The following is a 22,436-nucleotide window of genomic DNA, read 5'->3' as shown; positions in this document are numbered from 1 at the left end:
AATCATTTTTCTGCATATGAACAGACATGTTCTTGAGAAGAACGTGCCCAAATATGTGCACACATCAAACTAACTGTATCTGCAAATCAGCGTGCACAGGGCCGAGCATCAGCCTGTCCCTTTTAATGTAGAAAGTTGGTTAAGCACCCATGCAAAATAAAATGATTACAGTTGATTCAACGCCCAGCCAAAGTTATATAATTTCGTAATACAACACATAGTAAAAAAGCAAAAAATGAGTTTTTACAACGTCTTTCTCATCTCTTCCCCGTCTTACCTGTGAAGACGTCATCAGAGTGTGCTGGTAGTGGAATCGAGGTATATGTTGAAATATGCTCTTTCTTTGAAGGCCTCTTTTGCAAGATAACAGGACGTGTTTCGGGACAATGCAGCCTGACACGGCTCAACTTTTTTCTCCACTAGATTAAAGCTAGTCAATCAATCAATCAATTTTATTTATATAGCGCCAAATCACAACAAACAGTTGCCCCAAGGCGCTTTATATTGTAAGGCAAGGCCATACAATAATTACGTAAAAACCCCAACGGTCAAAACGACCCCCCTGTGAGCAAGCACTTGGCGACAGTGGGAAGGAAAAACTCCCTTTTAACAGGAAGAAACCTCCAGCAGAACCAGGCTCAGGGAGGGGCAGTCTTCTGCTGGGACTGGTTGGGGCTGAGGAAGAGAACCAGGAAAAAGACATGCTGTGGAGGGGAGCAGAGATCAATCACTAATGATTAAATGCAGAGTGGTGCATACAGAGCAAAAAGAAACACACGCATCATGGGAACCCCCCAGCAGTCTAAGTCTATAGCAGCATAACTAAGGGATGGTTCAGGGTCACCTGATCCAGCCCTAACTATAAGCTTTAACAAAAAGGAAAGTTTTAAGCCTAATCTTAAAAGTAGAGAGGGTGTCTGTCTCCCTGATCTGAATTGGGAGCTGGTTCCACAGGAGAGGAGCCTGAAAGCTGAAGGCTCTGCCTCCCATTCTACTCTTACAAACCCTAGGAACTACAAGTAAGCCTGCAGTCTGAGAGCGAAGCGCTCTATTGGGGTGATATGGTACTATGAGGTCCCTAAGATAAGATGGGACCTGATTATTCAAAACCTTATAAGTAAGAAGAAGAATTTTAAATTCTATTCTAGAATTAACAGGAAGCCAATGAAGAGAGGCCAATATGGGGGAGATATGCTCTCTCCTTCTAGTCCCCGTTAGTACTCTAGCTGCAGCATTTTGAATTAACTGAAGGCTTTTCAGGGAACTTTTAGGACAACATGATAATAATGAATTACAATAGTCCAGCCTAGAGGAAATAAATGCATGAATTACTTTTTCAGCATCACTCTGAGACAAGACCTTTCTAATTTTAGAGATATTGCGTAAATGCAAAAAAGCAGTCCTACATATTTGTTTAATATGCGCACTGAATGACATATCCTGATCAAAAATGACTCCAAGATTTCTCACAGTATTACTAGAGGTCAGGGTAATGCCATCCAGAGTAAGGATCTGGTTAGACACCATGTTTCTAAGATTTGTGGGGCCAAGTACAATAACTTCAGTTTTATCTGAGTTTAAAAGCAGGAAATTAGAGGTCATCCATGTCTTTATGTCTGTAAGACAATCCTGCCGTTTAGCTAATTGGTGTGTGTCCTCTGGCTTCATGGATAGATAAAGCTGGGTATCATCTGCGTAACAATGAAAATTTAAGCAATGCCGTCTAATAATACTGCCTAAGGGAGGCATGTATAAAGTGAATAAAATCGGTCCTAGCACAGAACCTTGTGGAACTCCATAATTAACCTTAGTCTGTGAAGACGATTCCCCATTTACATGAACAAATTGTAATCTATTAGATAAATATGATTCAAACCACCGCAGCGCAGTGCCTTTAATACCTATGGCATGCTCTAATCTCTGTAATAAAATTTTATGGTCAACAGTATCAAAAGCAGCACTGAGGTCTAACAGAACAAGCACAGAGATGAGTCCACTGTCTGAGGCCATAAGAAGATCATTTGTAACCTTCATTATTGCTGTTTCTGTACTATGATGAATTCTAAAACCTGACTTAAACTCTTCAAATAGACCATTCCTCTGCAGATGATCAGTTAGCTGTTTTACAACTACCCTTTCAAGAATTTTTGAGAGAAAAGGAAGGTTGGAGATTGGCCTATAATTAGCTAAGATAGCTGGGTCAAGTGATGGCTTTTAAGTAATGGTTTAATTACTGCCACCTTAAAAGCCTGTGGTACATAGCCAACTAACAAAGATAGATTGATCATATTTAAGATCGAAGCATTAAATAATGGTAGGGCTTCCTTGAGCAGCCTGGTAGGAATGGGGTCTAATAGACATGTTGATGGTTTGGATGAAGTAACTAATGAAAATAACTCAGACAGAACAATCTGAGAGAAAGAGTCTAACCAAATGCCGGCATCACTGAAAGCAGCCAAAGATAACGATAGCTACTCTGCACTGTGTTGGTATACGGCATTAGAGAACATAAAGAAGGAATCATATCCTTAAACCTAGTTACAGCACTTTCTGAAAGACTTCTAGTGTAATGAAACTTATTCCCCACTGCTGGGTAGTCCCATCAGAGTAAATGTAAATGTTATTAAGAAATGATCAGACAGAAGGGAGTTTTCAGGGAATACTGTTAAGTCTTCTATTTCCATACCATAAGTCAGAACAAGATCTAAGATATGATTAAAGTGGTGGGTGGACTCATTTACATTTTGAGCAAAGCCAATTGAGTCTAATAATAGATTAAATGCAGTGTTGAGGCTGTCATTCTCAGCATCTGTGTGGATGTTAAAATCGCCCACTATAATTATCTTATCTGAGCTAAGCACTAAGTCAGACAAAAGGTCTGAAAATTCACAGAGAAACTCACAGTAACAACCAGGTGGTCGATAGATAATAAATAAAACTGGTTTTTGAGACTTCCAATTTGGATGGACAAGACTAAGAGTCAAGCTTTCAAATGAATTAAAGCTCTGTCTGGGTTTTTGATTAATTAATAAGCTGGAATGGAAGATTGCTGCTAATCCTCCGCCTTGGCCCGTGCTACGAGCATTCTGGCAGTTAGTGTGGCTCGGGGGTGTTGACTCATTTAAACTAACATATTCATCCTGCTGTAACCAGGTTTCTGTAAGGCAGAATAAATCAATATGTTGATCAATTATTATATACACTAGATTAAAGCTAGTGTATGCAAGTTTTGAAGACGCTAGCGTCTTAACCTTTCCAAAGCTAGCCATTGGCGGATTTCGGGGTCTGATGGAATGAGTGAACAATAGGGATGGGTATCGAAAACCGGTTCCTGTCAAGAATCAATAAGAAATGACTTGCTCCACCAACATCAATAAAATTTTTGCTTAATGATTCCCTTATCGGTTCTTCAGTACACATTACACAGGCGTGGCCAGAACTACAGTCCAGTAAAATTTATAAATGATGGCCTGCTCGGGTCCCTACAAATATCTGCAAAATTCTGTTTATTTTACCTTTTTTTCTGGCAGCAAAGTTGAATTTCTTCACATCTCTGTGTAATAAAACTTTAGCAGTTTTTGCACAGGGGAGCTCTAGCTCTGACCACTCGCCATGACGAAAACACGTTTGTTTTTGTCTTGTGCACATTCCACTGAGGAAACAAGATTAGCTGCACAATCAATGGGTCCGAGTCCGACGATTTACCCAGACTGACAACAAATATGAGTAAATTAAGTACTTTTATGCATTTTTTGTGGTTTCTTAAGGTATTTTGTGAATGCAGAAATGCGCTCAGACTAGAGCCGTGTGGTATATCCAGTTTAACCTTTAAATATTATAATTTTGCCAGACGGTAGAGATTTGGACTCCACCAACTAATCGTGATAATGCCCGCTGAGTTTTTCAATCAAGGAAAACTCTGCTGTGAAGTGTCTGTGTGTGTGAACCACTTTGTTGCAGAGGGGAAGGGGGAGGAGGGGGGGTGTTCTGAGCTGAGGCGTGACCACAGAGCCCTGTGGGCGTGACTCTCTCACTGAGACAAGAGTGTTCATGTTAGTTTGTGAGATGCCTGAATGTCTTCACCACTAAGCAGTTCTGTCGTTGATATCTGTAATGCCATTGTTTATTTATTTCATCGGACGCTCCCTGGTGACCTGAATCAAACATTTGAGAAAGCCCCACATTAAATAATGCAAGGAGTTTTTTAACCGAATTAGAATAACAAAATCAGCCAGGTAACAATGATTTACCAAAACTGACTTCAAATATGAGCAAATTAAGTACTGTTTATTATTTTTTTTTTTTTTTGGTGGTTTTGTGTTGAGTTTCGCAAATGAGGAAAAGCACTGGTGACATCCTGAAAGCGGTTCATGTATACAGAGTGAGTGTGCCGATTCAAAAATAAATAAATGTATTTAATTCTTTCACCAAAACATCAAATCTAGGCTTGGATCTTAAAGGTAACATCTGGCAAATTGTAGCTTTAGTTTTGAGATGCGCACAATAAATGTTCAAAATTACATTATATCTGTTTTTGTTTTTTGTTGTCTTTTTTTTATTATTTTTATCAATTTACCTTTGGTAAAGGGCCCATTCAGAAACACTTAGCCTAAATTCTAATTTTTACACTTAAGTTTATATCGCGATATGTACCGTTACAATGAGGCAATTCAATTTATACCGCAACATGAATTTTAGGTCATATCACCCAGCCCTAGCTCCAAAAATGCACCCCTGTGAAATAAAATCAAGCACACCCTCTCTTCTTCTATGGCGTTTAACGGCAGCTGGCATCCTTATCATTGCATTGCTGCCACTTTCTGCATCAGTCCGTTATAACAGTACTAAATCCTCTCTTGATGAGCCCTAAAACACACCGCCTTGGGTTAATTGCCAACAGCACCGCTATACTAAAAATTTCTAGGGAGAACCCTGAACGTTATTTGACATACATAAAACAAATGCTACACAAATATTTTGTCATTTGATCAATTTTAAACAATATTAGCAGTGGACTAAGCACCTCTGCTACTTGCAGTGATGCATCTCCAGCTCCACTGACCGTGTATAGATCGTTTATTGCTATTTTTGTCCAGAGATCTAGGATCCAGTGACTGTGTACAGATTTTTTTTATTTATGTCCAGACATCAAGGATCCAGTGGCCAATTTCATATTTATTTACTTTAAGACGCAATAAAATGTTGTTGACATAAAAAACCTGTACAGCCTACTTTGTGTACACAGAGAATTCACAGGAGGTATTGATAAAAATAGGATCGATAAGCAGAATCGATAATCCATCGATGGCTCAAATCTTTTTTGATCAACACCTTCTACTATGACTCTGTGACCCTCTGGTCACACTACCACAAACAATTCAACAAATAAAACAAAGTACAACAAAGAAATTTCAATTCTGTGTTTCACAGTTGTGAATTTCGCGCAGTCTCATGGTCTCGTGGCTCACGCGAAAGGTCGGTTTCAGCAGAGCTCCGGTTTAGGGCACAATGTAAACACACCTTGAAGTATGGTCAACAAGACAACATTGGGCACAGCAGAAGTTCATCATATGTGCTACACGTCTTCTAGATAACCATCTCAGCTTCTGAGAATGTGTCATCATCATCATAATCGCTCGTGAACTCGCTGAATCAACACCAGCAACATCCTCGCTAGCTATTGTTTACATGGCTTTGAAATGCTGGAACTCTGCTGGCGCCACAGTGCCTTCTAGGAACTGCAGGGGGATTATGGGAAACATTGATGTACCAAATATGCATGACTGGGAACATGCAGCTAAGCATTCAGTTATTCATAAAGTCCAGTATTCATATTAAACAAGTGCAAAAAAATGTGTATCAAACAAAAGCAACAAAATTGGGCTCATGTTTAAGAATAATCATCTCATATTTTAACGGCATATTTTCCGCAGGCCAGAATCTACAGCATTTGGAATGGTTGGATTACACTGTCCCAACCCTCCCCTCTGCAGACCGACCATCTGTGCCACAGAGCAAATCCCAAAGTCCAGCTCTCAAAGCTGTGCATTACATCACCAACCTCACTTAGAGACCGACTGTGGGCGACAACTTTTCTGCAGTGTTCACCCACACAGTTTAATACACTGATACTGTGAATAAGTCTGTGGTACAGTATGAAGAGGGTCCTGCTGAAATATAAAAGCTGGACAGACAAGAAAATCAGTACATGTATACAGATTAATTTAATTTGTCTTCTCCCATTTTCCTCAAGGATACCACATGAGCTATCATCCCTTTCACACAGAACGCCCTTCATCATGCTCCAGGTGTACAAGGAGAATGAAATAAAATATGAAATAATAAAATAAAAAGATTAATAAAGGGAGACAGAGTCACGTGACGCTCTTGTCAAGAATGGCTGCGCCTTCTCATGTATATTTTTACCTAAATTGCAACAAAGAGTCCTGAAACCTGCGCTAAAATTTTTTGGATAAGATTTCTCATCGTTACCATGCAGAACATGACCAGAAACTCTACTAAACCTGCCTCTGGGGCTGGGATGACCAAAGCGTACAAAGCAGCTGGTGCTAACCAGAGGACCTCGCCATTATGCGATGACATTGAGGAGGTTGAGGACGCGGCAGCGAGGCACAGTACTGGTGACTTAACTCTCAGCTATGGTGTGCGAAAGAAACAATCCGCCTTCAGCTCAGAAACCTCCTCACTCCCCCTCCTCTCCTCCCATTCAGCGGTCAACAGAGGAGAGAGCAGGCAGCACAAGAGAGGTTTCACAGACGTGGTTTCTCTCCTTCTTCTTTGTCTTTCAGCTGTTCCCGTTAGGGGTCGCCACAGCAGATCATTCGTTTCCATCTCACCCTGTCCTCTGTATCTTCCTCTCTCACACCAACCACCTGCATGTCCTCCCTCAGCACATCCATAAACCTCCTCTTTGGCCTCCCTCTTCTCCTCCTGTCTGGTGGCGCCATCCTCAGAATCCTTCTCCCTATGTACCTTGGGTCCCTCCTCTGCACATGTCCAAGCCATCTCAATCTCACCTCTCTGACTTTGTCTCCAAACCGTCCCACCTGAGCTGTCCCTCTGATATGTTCATTCCTAATCGTCCATTCTTGTCACTCCCAAAGAGAACCTCAACATCTTCAGCTCTGCCACCTCCAGCTCTGCCTCCTGTCTTTTTGTTAGTGCCACTGTCTCTAAACCTTACAACATAGTTGGTCTCACTACTGTTTTGTAAACTTTCCCCTTCACCCTTGCTGATATTCTTCGGTCACAAATCACTCCTGCCACCTTTCTCCACCCACTCCACCCTGCCTGCACTCTCTTCACCTCTCTACCACACTCTCCATTACTTTGAACAGTTGACCCCAAATATTTAAACTCATCTACTTTCACACTTCTACTCCTCGTAACTGCACTATTCCACTGGGCTCCCTCTCATTCACATACATTAACTCAGCCACATGGGGTGTGCAGCCAGTACATTCTGAGTGCCGGTCCCAAGCCCGGATAAATGAGGAGGGTTGCGTCAGGAAGGGCATCCGGCGTAAAACAAGCCAACCGAACTATGCAGACTCAGAACTTTTCAGCCTACCCTCGTATATAAGATCGGGAGACATTGAATCCATAAACGTCTACACTCTAAAAACTTGGGTTTAAGAGAATAACCATTTTCAGCCTTCTACAGCATATAATTCATGACAAACTCTTATCCAAATGTCTTTTTAAGTTCATAATATAAACTTGAAGGTTATGAAAACTGTATTAAGGCTAAGTAGGGATGCTTCAAATGTACTTCAGTGTGCTTACACTCTTAGAAAAAGCATTAATCTAGGGAAAGTGACTAAATATTGTCGAACTCATTGTGAATATCAATATACCTATGCAATATAGCTGTTTGCGAGCATAGGGCAAAGGAAAGATGCTACTCATGCACTCTAACATATTTACACTCTAAAATAACAATAGTGTTTGAATGGAAAGAAATGCTTTTTTTTATTAATTACAAGAAATCAATTTTGTTTTTATGGCCATAACCATTATTATTATTATTGTTGTTGTTGTCGTCATTATTATTTTATGTTATTGGTATTAAGACGATTATCACCATATTTTTTAACTTAAAACATTGTAAATACCTGGCTGGCAAACTTCCTAGATATGCACAAATGTTTCATGAATATTTTTAATGAACTACTCTCTACAGCTTTCATGCTAGGAAGATCACAGTGACCTAATCTTATGTCTCAGAGGTAGAGGCCTGTTAAAGATCCCTACAGGCCTGAAATGAGTCCTGTACCTCTTTCCATTTTGAAACATACCACCCTGCTACTGTATAAGGATGTACGACGACGTATGACACCGCACGACGGACGATACATGATCACATAAGCTCAGTAAAGCTTTGCACTCGTTGCAGCAGCCATTCTCTACAGCTTAACAATGCCCAATCTTGATCACTGGCCCCCTACATAATAACCATATGATCGTATTGTCATATGAATAGCAAAATATACACTGTATTATAACCATGCAAACACCCTTTTAAAAAAGCAGGATACAGGGCTAAAATCAAATGTCTCCCGCTTTGACATGATTTAATATAACCTAAAGAGTCCCTGGACAAAGTATGGCACTTTTGTAAAAAAGTGCACGATTCTATCCCTTAACTGCTGAACTATCAACACTGTGTTGAGATCTGGGACAGTGCCTAAAGGAGTGTTAAACTAGGGTGGTGGTCCCCATATTTAAAAAAGGGGGACCAGAGAGTGTGTGCTAATTACAGGGGCATCACACTACTCAGCCTCCCTGGTCAAGTCTACTCCAGGGTGTTGGAAAGAACGGTTCAGCCAATAGTTGAACCTCCGATTCAAGAGGAGCAATGTGGTTTCCATCCTGACCCTGGAACAACCAAGCAGCTCTTTACTCTCACAAGTATCTTGGAGGGGTCCTGGGAGTATGCCCATCCAGTCTACATGTGTTTTGTGGGGGTTGCTCATGTCAGGCCTTAAGGTGCCTCTCTGTACCTCACACGTGACAGGTATCAGCCTCTAAACAGCCACAAATGACCTGTCATTTGAACCCCGTCTACCCTCCAATGGCTCGTGTTGCCGCATATGATCCACGTCAAGCCACATATGATCCATGTAGCACCATGTAATGCGATGTTGGTGAACGTTTAGGCATGGGTTTGGACTTCCAGCCCTCCCACACTTGGGTGGGTTTTCAATTCCCAGCATCCACTTAAGATGTCACATTTTTTAAACGCAGTCCAAAAAAAGACACTGCCTGAGTGAGTATGCTCCTGTGCCAGGGGATGCAAATTCTGACGGGGATAACTACTCTGGCACAACACCAGCTGGTGTGGTCATTTTGGCACCGTGATCCAACTTTTAACTTTGTGTTCATCTGTTAATGTCTGCAAAATCGCTCTTTTGCACACTCGTGTTTTGCGTAAATGCTCGTCGAGTGCAAGTCATTGCATCAGTGCGCACACAGTGGAGGTCATCTGATCCATTATAACAAGATGTTAAAGCTATCATAAACATACTTTTACAGCTGTTTATAAAGACGGAATGAACATGCAACTGTTTTACCAAGCTTTTAAAACATTACAAATACCTACCCTTTAAGCTGTTCCAAATACATTCTCCACCTCAGTCCACGGGGGGCGGGGGGTGTTAAGGGCCAGGTGAAACATCCTCTGTGATTCCACATGCGATTAGAGGTGTTTTCAACTGCCAAACTGTGACAGAAAATTATCTGCTACAAAATTATTATTTTATACACAGCATCCGGCACACAAAGCAGGTGGAATTGTAGTGCGCAAGAGGGCTGAGCCAAAATAGCCTGTCCTGTCCTCGTAGCTGCCAGGTGCTCAGATAATGGGCTTTTAACAGCCTCGTCCTCACCACAAACATGCCTCTAAAATCCTTGTTAGTCCTCGTAGTAACTCGTACACAAACTGCCCCACGCTGTTGTTGCTAAATTTTGAACTTCTTGAAATTAGCGCCACGCTCAGAGATGAGCCTCGTTAGCCGAATATTCTGCCTCTAAGAGCCTCTCAGAGCCACTATTCTCCCACGATTCTTGAATACCTCCTCTCGTACCAAAAAAAAAATATGCTGCAGGGCTCATTAATCACTGTTAATTATTGGGTGGGACACTCAGGAGAACACGCCATTTTATTCTATTTTTTAATAATCTCGCTTCTGCCTTTGCATGACAATTAGTAAAGCACATCAAAGACAACAGCCATCAGCGGCTGAGCAAAAATCAACACTGTGCTCAGCACAGCAGAAAAGCCCAGAGCTGTGTTCCACCTGTGAGGCATCAAGACAATCACGCTCCACAAAATGAGCACAAAGCAGATTTAATATGCACAGTGTTTACAGTGACGGATATATTTCGATATCTCTCGGCAGCATCTATAAGTCAGCGAAATTGCTGCCCGATGCCTCTTACTGAACAGGTTGAAGAACTTGCACCCAACCTCAAACCTGCTGACCTCACTTCCCTCCCACTTGGTCTTTCGTACACAAAGTATGTTTACCTTTGTCAGATCAGTGAGTTCACTCCCTTTACCACACACACTGCCACAGTCCTCTCCTGCTGCCTCTTAACAGTCTGCACTAAAGCCCGAATGATAAAACATCAAGCTGATGTAGTCCACAATACAAGCTACTTGTAGATAAATCTGTATTTGTATTCATAACATCAATAAAAGACAATTAAAAAGAAACAGAGAAAGATGATCAACAATGGAATGAAGTTCAATGAGGTCCACATCACTGATGCATTCATTTATATACAATCATATTGAAAAAACCCTAAACATGAACACATTTTATTCTGAAATCAGGGAGACAGACACCCTCTCTACTTTTAAGATTAGGCTTAAAACTTTCCTTTTTGATAAAGCTTATAGTTAGGGCTGGATCAGGTGACCGTGAACCATCCCTTAGTTATGCTGCTATAGACTTAGACTGCTGGGGAGTCCCATGATGCACTGAGTGTTTCTTTCTCTTTTGCTCTGTATGCACCACTCTGCATTTAATCATTAGTGATTGATCTCTGCTCCCCTCCACAGCATGTCTTTTTCCTGGTTCTGTCCCTCAGCCCCAACCAGTCCCAGCAGAAGACTGCCCCTCCCTGAGCCTGGTTCTGCTGGAGGTTTCTTCCTGTTAAAAGGGAGTTTTTCCTTCCCACTGTTGCCATGTGCTTGCTCACAAGGGGTCGTTTTGTCCGTTGGGGTTTTTACGTAATTATTGTATGGCCTTGCCTTACAATATAAAGCGCCTTGGGGCAACTGTTTGATGTGATTTGGCGCTATATAAATAAAATTGATTGAAACTGATTGATTGAAATACTAAGATAAAAGTTTGTGTTGTGTTCAGTCCAGCATTACTGCCACTAGCAGCAAGATACAACCCCACCAATCTAAACACAAAACTTGGCATTTTATATGAATTAGTGTAAGATGACAAAATGTCAATCACACTCAAATCACTGTTCACCATCTGCAGTTTTATAGAAACCCTTTTGCACTTATGTCCTAAAACAAGGTGGAGACAGAGAAGAAAGCAGAAAATTGTTCTCCTGCTGAACAAGATTATATTTCACTCACTAACCATTGCTGCACCTTTCTAATGCAGCATCACATTATAGACTTTAAACTACATATTCAGGGTTCTCACCAGCACATTTCAGCATAAGGGGCCCCTATGCTGTGATTTGGTCCCCTATGCTGTGTTTTAACCACCATAGATGGCTTTTCTGGCGGGGGGGTGGGGGTGGGGGGGTTCCCCCATTTTTCAAAGGACATGCCGCATGTTATTTAATGTCCCAGTTAGCCACACAAAGTGGCCCTCAAAATGCAAGACTGTTTCAAAGGCTTGCAAAATTCTAAATTTTCTGGGGGGGGTGTTCCTACAATACTCGTGCCTGCAACGCTCGTCACGTGGCTATGACCTGCTGCATTCCACCCTATCCTGTGAAAAAAATCCTGGTGAGAACCCTAACATTATTTAAAGGACATGTCGCACCAAAATCATAATTTAGATTTAGACTGTTAGTGACCATCCGATGATCCACCAGGATTACTTTGTGCATTTCAGTGACCGGGTTCAATGTATACAGCATTCGCAGCAAACGCTACAAAGATGTCCGACAACAAAGTACTTGTGAATACTCGGGTGTTTCCGACAAGTGACGTAGCTACTAGAAGTGTCCCAGCACGCGCTTCAATGGAGAACGGAGGCACAGTTTACATAAGTGTGATGTGTTATGATGACTTGTTTTTAAGTGAAAACTGTTCATTTTGATGCAATCACGGTAAAAGCTGCAGCTCTGAGAAGGTTTCTGTGCACCTGCATGGCCATGAGCCATAAACACAGCTCGTCAATAACAATCTCTGCTCCAGGTTCAGCTTTGTGTACGATTAATTATAATTAATTATAATTATCTTGAATCATATGTTTAATTTTATTCTGCTTCACCTGGGCCAACTGATGTCTGGGAAAAGCCCATCATATGGAGGAAATGAGAGGGGTCATCAGCCCATACCACCCTTTAGGATCTGTTTTGGACTTATTTTTGTTGCAGTGTCTTTCCTGCATTCTATTTTGCTTTGTTTTAACCAAATCTGTTATTTTTATAAGGGCCTAAGCAATGGGTCACCCCTCTGAGTATGGTCTGCTAGAGGTTTCTTCCTCCAAAAAAAAAAAAAAAACACTGACTACGTTTACATGCAGCCACAGGAATATTAGCAATAACCCGGTTGCGCACGGCCATGTAAACACCCACAAAAACCCGAATATCGGGCCCGATCACGTGGTTTTAAACTTGATCAAAAATCTGATGTTTCATCCCGATCAGGAATCCGATATAGATTTTATCCTCATTATTTTGATCAGCGCTATTTCAGGCTCATTTTTGCAGATTAATGGGCCTTTCATGCGTCAGAGGCATGAGACGTGTTTTTTAGAGGCGTCAGAAGCGTCGCTTTAGCTCGGCTTTTGACGTGATGCTTCTGACGGGAGCGGCAGACTGATGCGGTCAAAGTTCAACCCAATCTTTTTTTTTTTTTTTTTAACTGAACAAAAGAAAAAACTAAGTTCAACCGGACAGAGGTGGGGGGAGTTACGCGCGCAACGTTTCTTTCGCAGAACTGCTGTTTGTGTGTTTATGCGCTCAGCCTGACGTCTCAATGGAATGACAAGAGGATGATGGACACTTTCCAACCGAAACTCTTGCTCAGTCATCCTTCCGTGCGCAGCAGGACCCGGTGCTGACCAAGTCCTCAGGACGACGATCTGTCATCTGATTAACAAAAAGAAAAAAAACAAATTGTCCTGTGATCGTTTGTCTGCAAAACGGAGCGAGAGATGGTGTGCACACGAGCGACGTGCACACTCATCATATTTAGGAACTCGTCTTAAAGAGCTTCCGTCTTCATTCACATTCACTGTGCTGCTCTGAACTTGTTGAATACTGATAAAGCATCAGAGGGGCACACTGAGGACTGTCAGGACGCAAATGTAAGTATTTTTTTTCCTTTTACTTTTCAAGTTGACTTTTGAACTTTCGACGCTCTGAGGTGTGACGTAGCTTCGCGCTGTCCAATAGGAATGATGCTTCGGGCCAAAACACAGAAGACTAGTGGCAGAAACCACTGATCTGTTCAAATGGTAACTGGACTGCATTTATATAGCGCTTTTCCATCTGCATCAGACGCTCAAAGCACTTTACAATTATGCCTCACATCCACCCTGATGTCAGGGTGCTGCCATACAAGGCGCTCACTACACACCGGGAGCAATAGGGGATTAAAGACCTTGCCCAAGGGCCCTTAGTGAGTTTCCAGTCAGGCGGGGATTTGAACCACAGATCAGTGCAGAAACCACGTCTTAAGAAAAATCCTTGGAAATGTTTTGTTGTTGTTTGTTACCTCAAAATTTCTGATTACTGTTTAAAAGAGTTTAGAACACTTGTAATTAAAATAGCTAAATCAATAAATGGTTCTTTAAAAACCTTTCATCTATAAATTAAAACCACCTGTTATTTCAGATTAGATAATTTCTTGTTTAACATAAGGAACATTTGACATTTATTTTTAGACAAATAAAATAACATGAAAATGTGTACATTTTTTAAGTCTGGTAGATTATTACTTGATTTTCAAGCTACCTCAAGGAGAAGTGCACTGTTTAAGTGATAAATAATAAAATAAGGTGATTAAAATGAAACTATTATATATTTAGCATTTGTTCATTCAGTTTTTTGTTCATTCAGTTTTTAAAATATCGGATTGGGACTCGGTATCGGCAGATACTCAAAATCAGATGACTCGGAATCGGAGCGGGGCCAAAAAAACCTGATCGGGACATCCCTAGCTCAAGGGATTGGTATGGTTAGACCTTATCCATGTGAAGTGTCTTAAGGTGACTTTGTTGTGATCTGGCACAATATACACACAAACTGAACTGAATTAGGAGTGTCACAGATCACAAAACCCAGGGTTCTGATCAGACAAGGTTTGTAAGATACAGATGGGTTATTTTTTCTGATCAGCAGAAAAAAAAATTAATGAATGACTTTTTTAAAAAACAAACAGTATTTTGTTTCCCATTTCCAAAGATAAATTGAGTAAAGAAAATAAGGAACTTTTACCTGTGGTCCTGAATGAAAACAAGGTGTCCAATGTTTACAGTATATTTTAAAATAAAAATATATCAGTTATATTAAACTGCAATATGAACATCAACTGTGTCCACTGAAAACAATACTATCTTTTTGATCAATGAATCACTGTACCAATCAAACAAGTTTACACTCAAACTGCATTATGTCATGTTATGTTGGTGAGAACGCATTACAAACACTACTAAAAATAAATGTTAGATGAAATATTTGTGGATTAGTGGTTAGCACTTGTCTCACAGCAAGAAGGTGTGTTTGACTGGAGTTTGCGAGTTCTTCCTGTGTTTTCGTGGGTTCCATCTGGGTGCTCCAGCTTCCTCTCAGATCCAAAAGACATGCAGATTAGGTGACGTGAAAACTTTAAAACTGACTGTAGGTGTGCATGCGGTTGTGAATATGTCTGTTTGTCTATATGTGGCCCTGTGATAGACTGGTGTCCTGTCCAGGGTGTGCCCGCCTCATGCCCCATGACTGCTGGGATTTTAGGATCATAAAATATCAAAATCAGCATCTGCAATAAAAATCCTGTATTGGTCAAACTCTATGATGCACATCTACCTCTTCGTCACCCAAAACTAAGTTTCTGCCAGCACCCTGCTGAACAACAGTACCAGTGACAGTCAACCTGCATCTCAACAGATGTGATGCAATCCTAATCATTTCCCATGTGGTACAAGCCACAACGCCTCTCAGCAACCTGAGAATGCACACGTCACCTGGTTGAGACACGGGCTGAAATTAAGTAAAAAGATGCGAAAGAGCTCATCTGCACAAGAGAAGAATTTCAATGTTCTTCACTGCACTGTAATAACCACCAGGAAAATACTGAAAACGAGGGGAAAGTGTAAAACGTAACTCCAGTCAAAGTGTTAAGACACACTTTTAAAAGGGTATTCACGATATTCCTGATGTCACTGGAGAAAGGACAATTCTAATAAAACATGTCTGGCATATCGTACTGTGCATCAGCCCAATGAAATTTTAGCAGTGCTGCAGTACTTGCAATCTTGTCATCAAATGCATTTGTGTGTTGCTATTGTTATTCAGAAGCCACACTGAAATAAGGACTTAACAGTTCAAGTTCAGTTTCTTTTTAGTTTCCCCTTCCTGTTTATCTGCTCAGTCAATGTTCCCTTTTTTAAAGCTTTGTTGTAACTTTCCATTTATTTCATTATTTTAATGAAATCCCCACACTAGTTTATACTTTTAGTGTTTACCAAAAAGAAAAAAAAAGTGTTTTAATTAGCATAAATGCAAATTCAATACATGTATTTTTCACCTTCACATGATGCACTTTAAAGGTGTCCAGCCAAATATTTGTTTTTTAAAACGTCTGTGTGCAGTCGGGATGTGTCAAGTGACTTTAGGTTACATGTGTATCCTGAAGGTCTCACTAGAAAATTTCAATGTAAACCAGCAACAAGTCTGGTATAAAAACCATAAAATAGTCGTACAGAGTGACCAACTTAAGTTGGTGCCCAACAAACCATCACATAGATCACATTAAGAATTACAAAGTTCTGTACTTAATGACACTTTGCCTTCAACAACACAGCTGTCTGGTGTGAAACAGGTTATAGAGGAGTTTTATCAGCACCAGTGACTCATGAAAACCATAACAGAGCATTTCATGAATAGAATGTTTGAGGAGGGTAATGTCCATAGGACTATCACGATAAAGTTTGCTGGAAGATATATTGCCTCAGAAATTCTCAAGAATATTCAACACTAGAATTGAAATGCAAAAAAAAAAAAAAAAAACTATCCTAAATCAGTGATTCATAATAAAAATATAACATAATGCTAAAATATCCTCAGCGGTATGAGCATAAAGACAGGAAACAGAATGTGACTTTTTAACCTCTTAAAGCACCTCTTAAAATGGGTCACGTTTAGCCAACTTTAAACTTGTCCAAGGTCTGTGTCCCAAGAATGCGCCCTGTGAATTTGAAGACCCTAGCAGTAATAGGACTGGACTTATGCTGAGCAGACAGAGAGACACGGACAGACAGAGGGACGCAAAGCCTTGGCAATACCCGATGGCAAGAATTAAAGGGCTGTGGAGTCAGCAACAAGATTAATTAATGTTTATTTAGTAATATTTTGCTTTATTTCTTCACCATTTTTTTCCTTAGCTTTATTAACAAAATATTAACATTAAGGCCCTTTATTGTCATTATACATACATGTATACAAAGAAATTTGTTCTCTGCATTTAACCCATCGTAATTACAGTTAAACACAATCAAACCACGAGGAGCAGTGGGCAGCCACAGTCCAGCACCCAGGGACCAACTCCAGCTGTAGAAACACTACCTTGGTCAGGGGCACAGCGAGGAACAGACCCTTAACAAGTATGTTTTTGATGGTGGGAGGAAACCGGAGTGCCCGGAGGAAACCCACGTAGACACAGGGAGAACATGCAAACTCTACACTGAAAGGACAGGAAGTGATCCCCATAACTTTCTTGCTGTGTGAGGCAACAGTGCTAACCACTAAGCCACCGTGCCTGGCAGCCTACGGGAGCCCCATCTGCTTTAGTAACTCCTGGTGAGGGACGCTCAGTCACAAGTTGCCTTGTTTGTGTGTGTTGCAGTTTTTTTTTGTTGTTGTTTTGTTTTGCAAACCTTAGTCTAACTTTGTTTCTCTCTTTTAAATGAATGTCCCATATGCAGTTTACACTTTTAGTGTCTGCAGAGAACACAGCTGAGCTGTAATGGCAGGTCACTTCACCAGAGTAAGGTCTCTCGTAAAGCTAGAGCTTCTAGGATGGAAGCTGTTGGAAGGAAGTTCTCATGTTCAGCCCCACTTCTGGAAGGTTTGAAGTTCACCCACATCTAATCAGGGCTCACTCCAATCACCAAGTGGTCGATCCTCCACTGTGCAGCAATAATTCCTGGCTCATGATAGGTGGTGGGAAAGATCTCTTCAAGGACCAGGCCTCAGCACATTCCGCTTTGTAGTAAAATGAAACAAACAACAGGAACATTAAACTATAAAGACACAGGCTAAAAATTCAACAAAAGAAAATTAATACTATTCTATTTAAAAAAAGAAAAAGTCAATTTCTTGAAAACTGAGACAATTCCTGTATCACAGAACATCCAATAATGTATAAGTAAGGACAACTATAACTTACAAATATAAACAAATCACCTAGCTGATTAGTATTAATAAGGCAAGGAAGCTCAAGCAAGACAAATTCAATTTGTTTAGTTAAGCATTCAGCTAGCATAAGCTAACACAGCTACTTAAAGATAAAAGCTAGGCCAAGGTTAGCTAAAATAGATGAGATTTCACATTAACAACTCACCTTGGACAAACTGCCAGATGATCTGTTGGACAAACTGGCTCCCTGTAATTTGTGTGTATGTGGAGATTCAAGGTCCATCGTTATCCAGCAGACGGTCAAACTGCTACCAACAGAGCAGGTCACGGTTCGGGTGCCTTAACAGAGAGTTGCGACATGGCGAGTCGAGAAAAAAAAATGGTCACGTGACTCGTGGTGCCATCTTGGGTTCACAATAGCATTGACTGTTAATCTATCTGCATGTAAATCCAGCTATTTTATTTATTTATTCACTGAAAATGTCGGGTTGTTGTGCATTTGGATGCACAAATACACACAAAGGGGCTTCAAGATGTACAGATTCCCTTCAGATCCAAACAGAAGAAAAATTTGTGAAAATAAAGTCAGACATGTGGGACAGAAGCGACTTCATCGTCAAAGTTTTGAGAGGTAAATTTATTGATCAGTCCCATGTACAGTAAAACTCACCTAAATGGTAAATGTATTGCATTCATGTTGCGCTTTTCCATTGGCATCAGATGCTCAAAGCGCTTTACACACTAATGCCTCACATTCATCCTGATGTGAGGGTGCTGCCGTACAAGGTACTCACTACACACTGGGAGTAACTAGGGGATTAAGGACCTTGCCCAAGGGCCTTTAGTGATTTTCTGGTCAAGCTGGGATTTGAACCGAGGATCCTCTGGTCTCAAGCCCAACGCTTAACCACTAGACCATCACCTCACTTAAACCGTCATCATATAAACCATATATTCACAGTCACCGGACAAAAAAAGTCCCAGTGCTTTTGTACTGTTTTCCATGTAATAAACACTGTATATATGGGATTTTATATAATGGATTTTCACTTGCATCGGATAAAAATTTCCCATCCGATCGCAATGTATTTCCATTAAAAAACCCCGACCAGTCTAGACATGCACAGTAACAGAGGTACAAATTAAATTTCAGCACTGACACTCGCCGGTTTGAGGAAAGCGGGACTGGAGTCATTTCCCTGATCAAAAAACTGACTATTTTCACACCGTGCTCAAACTCGGACCCGCAGCCTGGACGTCCACCTGTTAAATCAGACACAAAAGACTGTGATTTGACACTTTTCTACTTTCACTCTTTCATATTTTAATAGTTTTTGCAGTACGCACGTTGATTGCAAATGGATCAGAAAAGTCTGTGAAAAAGTGGTAATTTCGCATTTTGGTGGTAAAAACTGCCCCATACTTGTGCGCCCAAAGTCAGCCGTCAAAATTTTCATCACAATCAAGGTAAGAGATCCTAATCTATCATCACATGCACAAAAGACCTTGGCTGACGAAGGGTGCAGACAACACCGCCCCTGTGAAAATGGACAATTACAAAAAATTACACCTATGGGCTGTGCCCTGAGTCAGCCGCCGAAATTTTCATGTTTTTGAAGAGTCATACCCGATAGACTAACACTAATGAAAATCAATTTGGCTCACTCAGGGAGCACAGAAATATGAGCATTCGAAAATCTAAATTTTGTGATTTTGCCATTTTGACCACAAATTTCCAGGACCCCCTAATAAAGCTGACCCTATCAAGGATTTTTTTTTTTTTTTTTTAAATGTGATTTTTGTTCATTTCTAACATATATCTACCCATAAAAAATTGGGACAAATCTGAAGGGGTCAGAAATAACCACCTGCCTGACTCTTATAAAAACTGGCTCTTAACTATTTTTATATTTATTTTGATAGCACCTGTACCTGGATGTGTTGCTGTTTGTGGTTAACTGGTTAAAAAAAATGTTGAAAACATAATAAGGTTCATTCACTAGTTCATCCCAGTTGGAACCAAAATGGCGCCATGTTCTGAGTTGACACCACTCTCTCAATTAAGGCACCCGAGTTGCGATGAAAAGGGAGCTTCTTCAAATCATAGCCCAACTCGCCAAACTGCCACAGACTGTTTACTATTCCTGTTAATATTATTAGCATGTTTTCCGGGACACAAATGAGTCTTCATCAAAGATGTCAAATCTTTAGATTCACTCCAGCAGCCAGATATGCAGACATTCCGCTGACCTAGCCGTACGTGCAGCGCACCACTTCCTGTGTGAAAGGCCCTTGAACAGAATCATTCAAAATCAGTAAATGCCATCATACTGTTACTCTCCAAATTAAAAGGCCAAATAATGAGGATAAACTGATTAGATGCATCAGAGCAATCACAAAAAAGCAAACTTTTTTTTTACATAAATCACCATGTACCTTGATGGAGGATGGAAATTAGGAGCAGGTGTAGTTTGATAAGGTGCGCGCGTGTGTGTTTACCTGATTTTGTAGTTTGGTAAGGCGCACGCTTGTGTGCTTACCTGATTTTGTAGTTTGGTAAGGCGCACGCTTGTGTGCTTACCTGATTTCTTAGTTTGGTAAGGCGCACTTGTGTGTTTACCTGATTTTGTAGTTTGGTAAGGCGCGCTTGTGTGTTTACCTGATTTTGTAGTTTGGTAAGGCGCGCTTGTGTGTTTACCTGATTTTGTAGTTTGGTAAGGCGCGCTTGTGTGTTTACCTGATTTTGTAGTTTGGTAAGGCGCGCTTGTGTGTTTACCTGATTTTGTAGTTTGGTAAGGTGTGCTTCTTCTTGATGACCCTCTTCAGCTGGTTGACTATGATGGAGGTGAGCTGAGGCAGTGGCCTTCCTTCAAACTGAGACCTCACTTCGAAGTCCACCAGTGGGTCCTCGAGGAAGGCGAAGGACCAATGGGAGAAGGGCATGCGCGTGAACTGCAGCCTGAGCCTGCCCAGCACTCGCCTCATCTTTACAAACAAGTAAGCAGATTTCCCAAACACCAGCTCCACATCGATGGCCAGGTGAAAGCCGCCACTGTACTCGATGTCCACCTCGAAGTTGAGCTCCTCGGGCATGCCATCCTCATTGAGGTGGACCGGCTTCCGCAGCATGGCGGTCTTGAAGACTGGTAAGGAGTTGCCCAGGGAGATGTCCCTGAGGCTGAGCCCCTCCAGGAGCCGGCCCGCGGTCTTGGTCTGCAGCAGCTCCTCGAACTCCACCTTGATCTTCTTGGTGAGCCAGTGCCGGACCACAGGGGTGTCCCTCAGCTCCCGGAAGAGGAAGAGGAAGATAGCGTTGAGAAAGTGGCAGGTTTCGGGCTCACCGTGGAAAGAAGGTGGGGGTTGTTTGGGGCTGCCGCCGGCGGTGGCTGCCTCCTGACGGGCCTCCTGCTGCTGCTGGGTGGCGTCCACGGGCTGACTGTGGTTGAAGTAATCCCTGAGCGCGTCGCCGGGCAGCACTCTGACGTACTGCACCGTCCTGCCGACGGGCTCCGCGCTCCGCCGGTAAATCAGCAGCAACTGCACCACCAGAGTCACCAGAGCTCCGGACAGGGCGGAAATCACCACCAGGTAAATCATGTCGAGCCCCGTGGCCACCTGCGAGTCAAAGCGCTCTCATAATCAGCCGCTGAGCCGCTTTAACAAAGTCAGTTCCACCTGGTCGCTCTCCAAGCTGCCATATCATCTGCTTCTTGCCTCAGCGCCAGCCCAGCCCGCTGATTGGACGACGCGCCGCACGGCTTCTTCTTCTCTTCGTTTTGACGGTAGCTGGGATCCACGGCGTCGGAGCACTGCTGCCACCTTCAATATGAAGCCGACTCTCGAATCCAGTCGATTCCAAAAATATAAAATAAAACAAAATAAAATGAATTCCTTCGCCTGAACACTGTTTGCGACATTCTAATATATTTAAAATGTGTGCTATACGTCATGTCGGAGACACAACCGTGGGCACAACGTGTTCCTCGTGCTGCGTTCAGGGATTGTTGGATTTTTGGAAAATCTTTGGGAAAACCGCATACGTCCTCGCTCCGGTGACACAGCAGGGTGCGTGACGTTACCTTTATTTGCTGGAGAACGACCATCAGAGATTAAACGTTATTTTTTTTTCTGGGAATGTCTTTTTTATTTCTAAGAAGTAAGTATATTTAAATTGATCTTAGAATTGAAACCACTTAAGTCTTTTGACTTTCGTCTGTTATCTATTGTTTTGTTTGGGGGGTTTTTTCACATTCTTTGGTCTTTTTGACTATAATTTGACAAGCAAATGCATTTTTTCGCAAAATACCACATGCACTCTCCCAATATTTTAAGTAAAAACACATCCTAACTATATTTAATTTTTTTTTTTTTTCTCCAAATTGTAGCTGGTCTTATTTAAAGTCTGCTAAATCCCAATGCTGCAAACACGAGACATATATTGAATACAAACCTATGATTGTAACTTTTTTAAACACATGTATTTAAAAACCTAATGACAGTAGGTATAAAAGAGTTACTGTACCTATTGGTCTTATATCTTTTGGACACAAATCTAAAACCAAAGCAGTTTGAACTCTGGGTACAAGGGGTGACTGGGATCATCCAAGATCGACCACACCTTCTTAATGGCT

General features: G+C 41.4%; 1 protein-coding gene across 1 annotated transcript in view; it reads right to left on the bottom strand.

The window, feature by feature from the left end:
* The window catches only part of pdzd8 (PDZ domain containing 8), a 186,376-nt gene extending 164,974 nt beyond the window's left edge, over window positions 1-21,402 (bottom strand). The window contains exon 1 of the mRNA XM_034184410.1: window positions 20,582-21,402. Within this exon, the coding sequence (XP_034040301.1) occupies window positions 20,582-21,402 (821 nt within the window). The remainder of the gene's footprint in view (window positions 1-20,581) is intronic.
* Between the last annotated feature and the right edge of the window lie 1,034 nt (window positions 21,403-22,436).

Source organism: Thalassophryne amazonica, chromosome 13 (genome assembly GCF_902500255.1).
Source record: "Thalassophryne amazonica chromosome 13, fThaAma1.1, whole genome shotgun sequence".
NCBI classification, from domain to species: domain Eukaryota; kingdom Metazoa; phylum Chordata; class Actinopteri; order Batrachoidiformes; family Batrachoididae; genus Thalassophryne; species Thalassophryne amazonica.
Note: the sequence above shows the minus strand (reverse complement) of the source record. Positions and strands in the feature narration are given on the sequence as shown.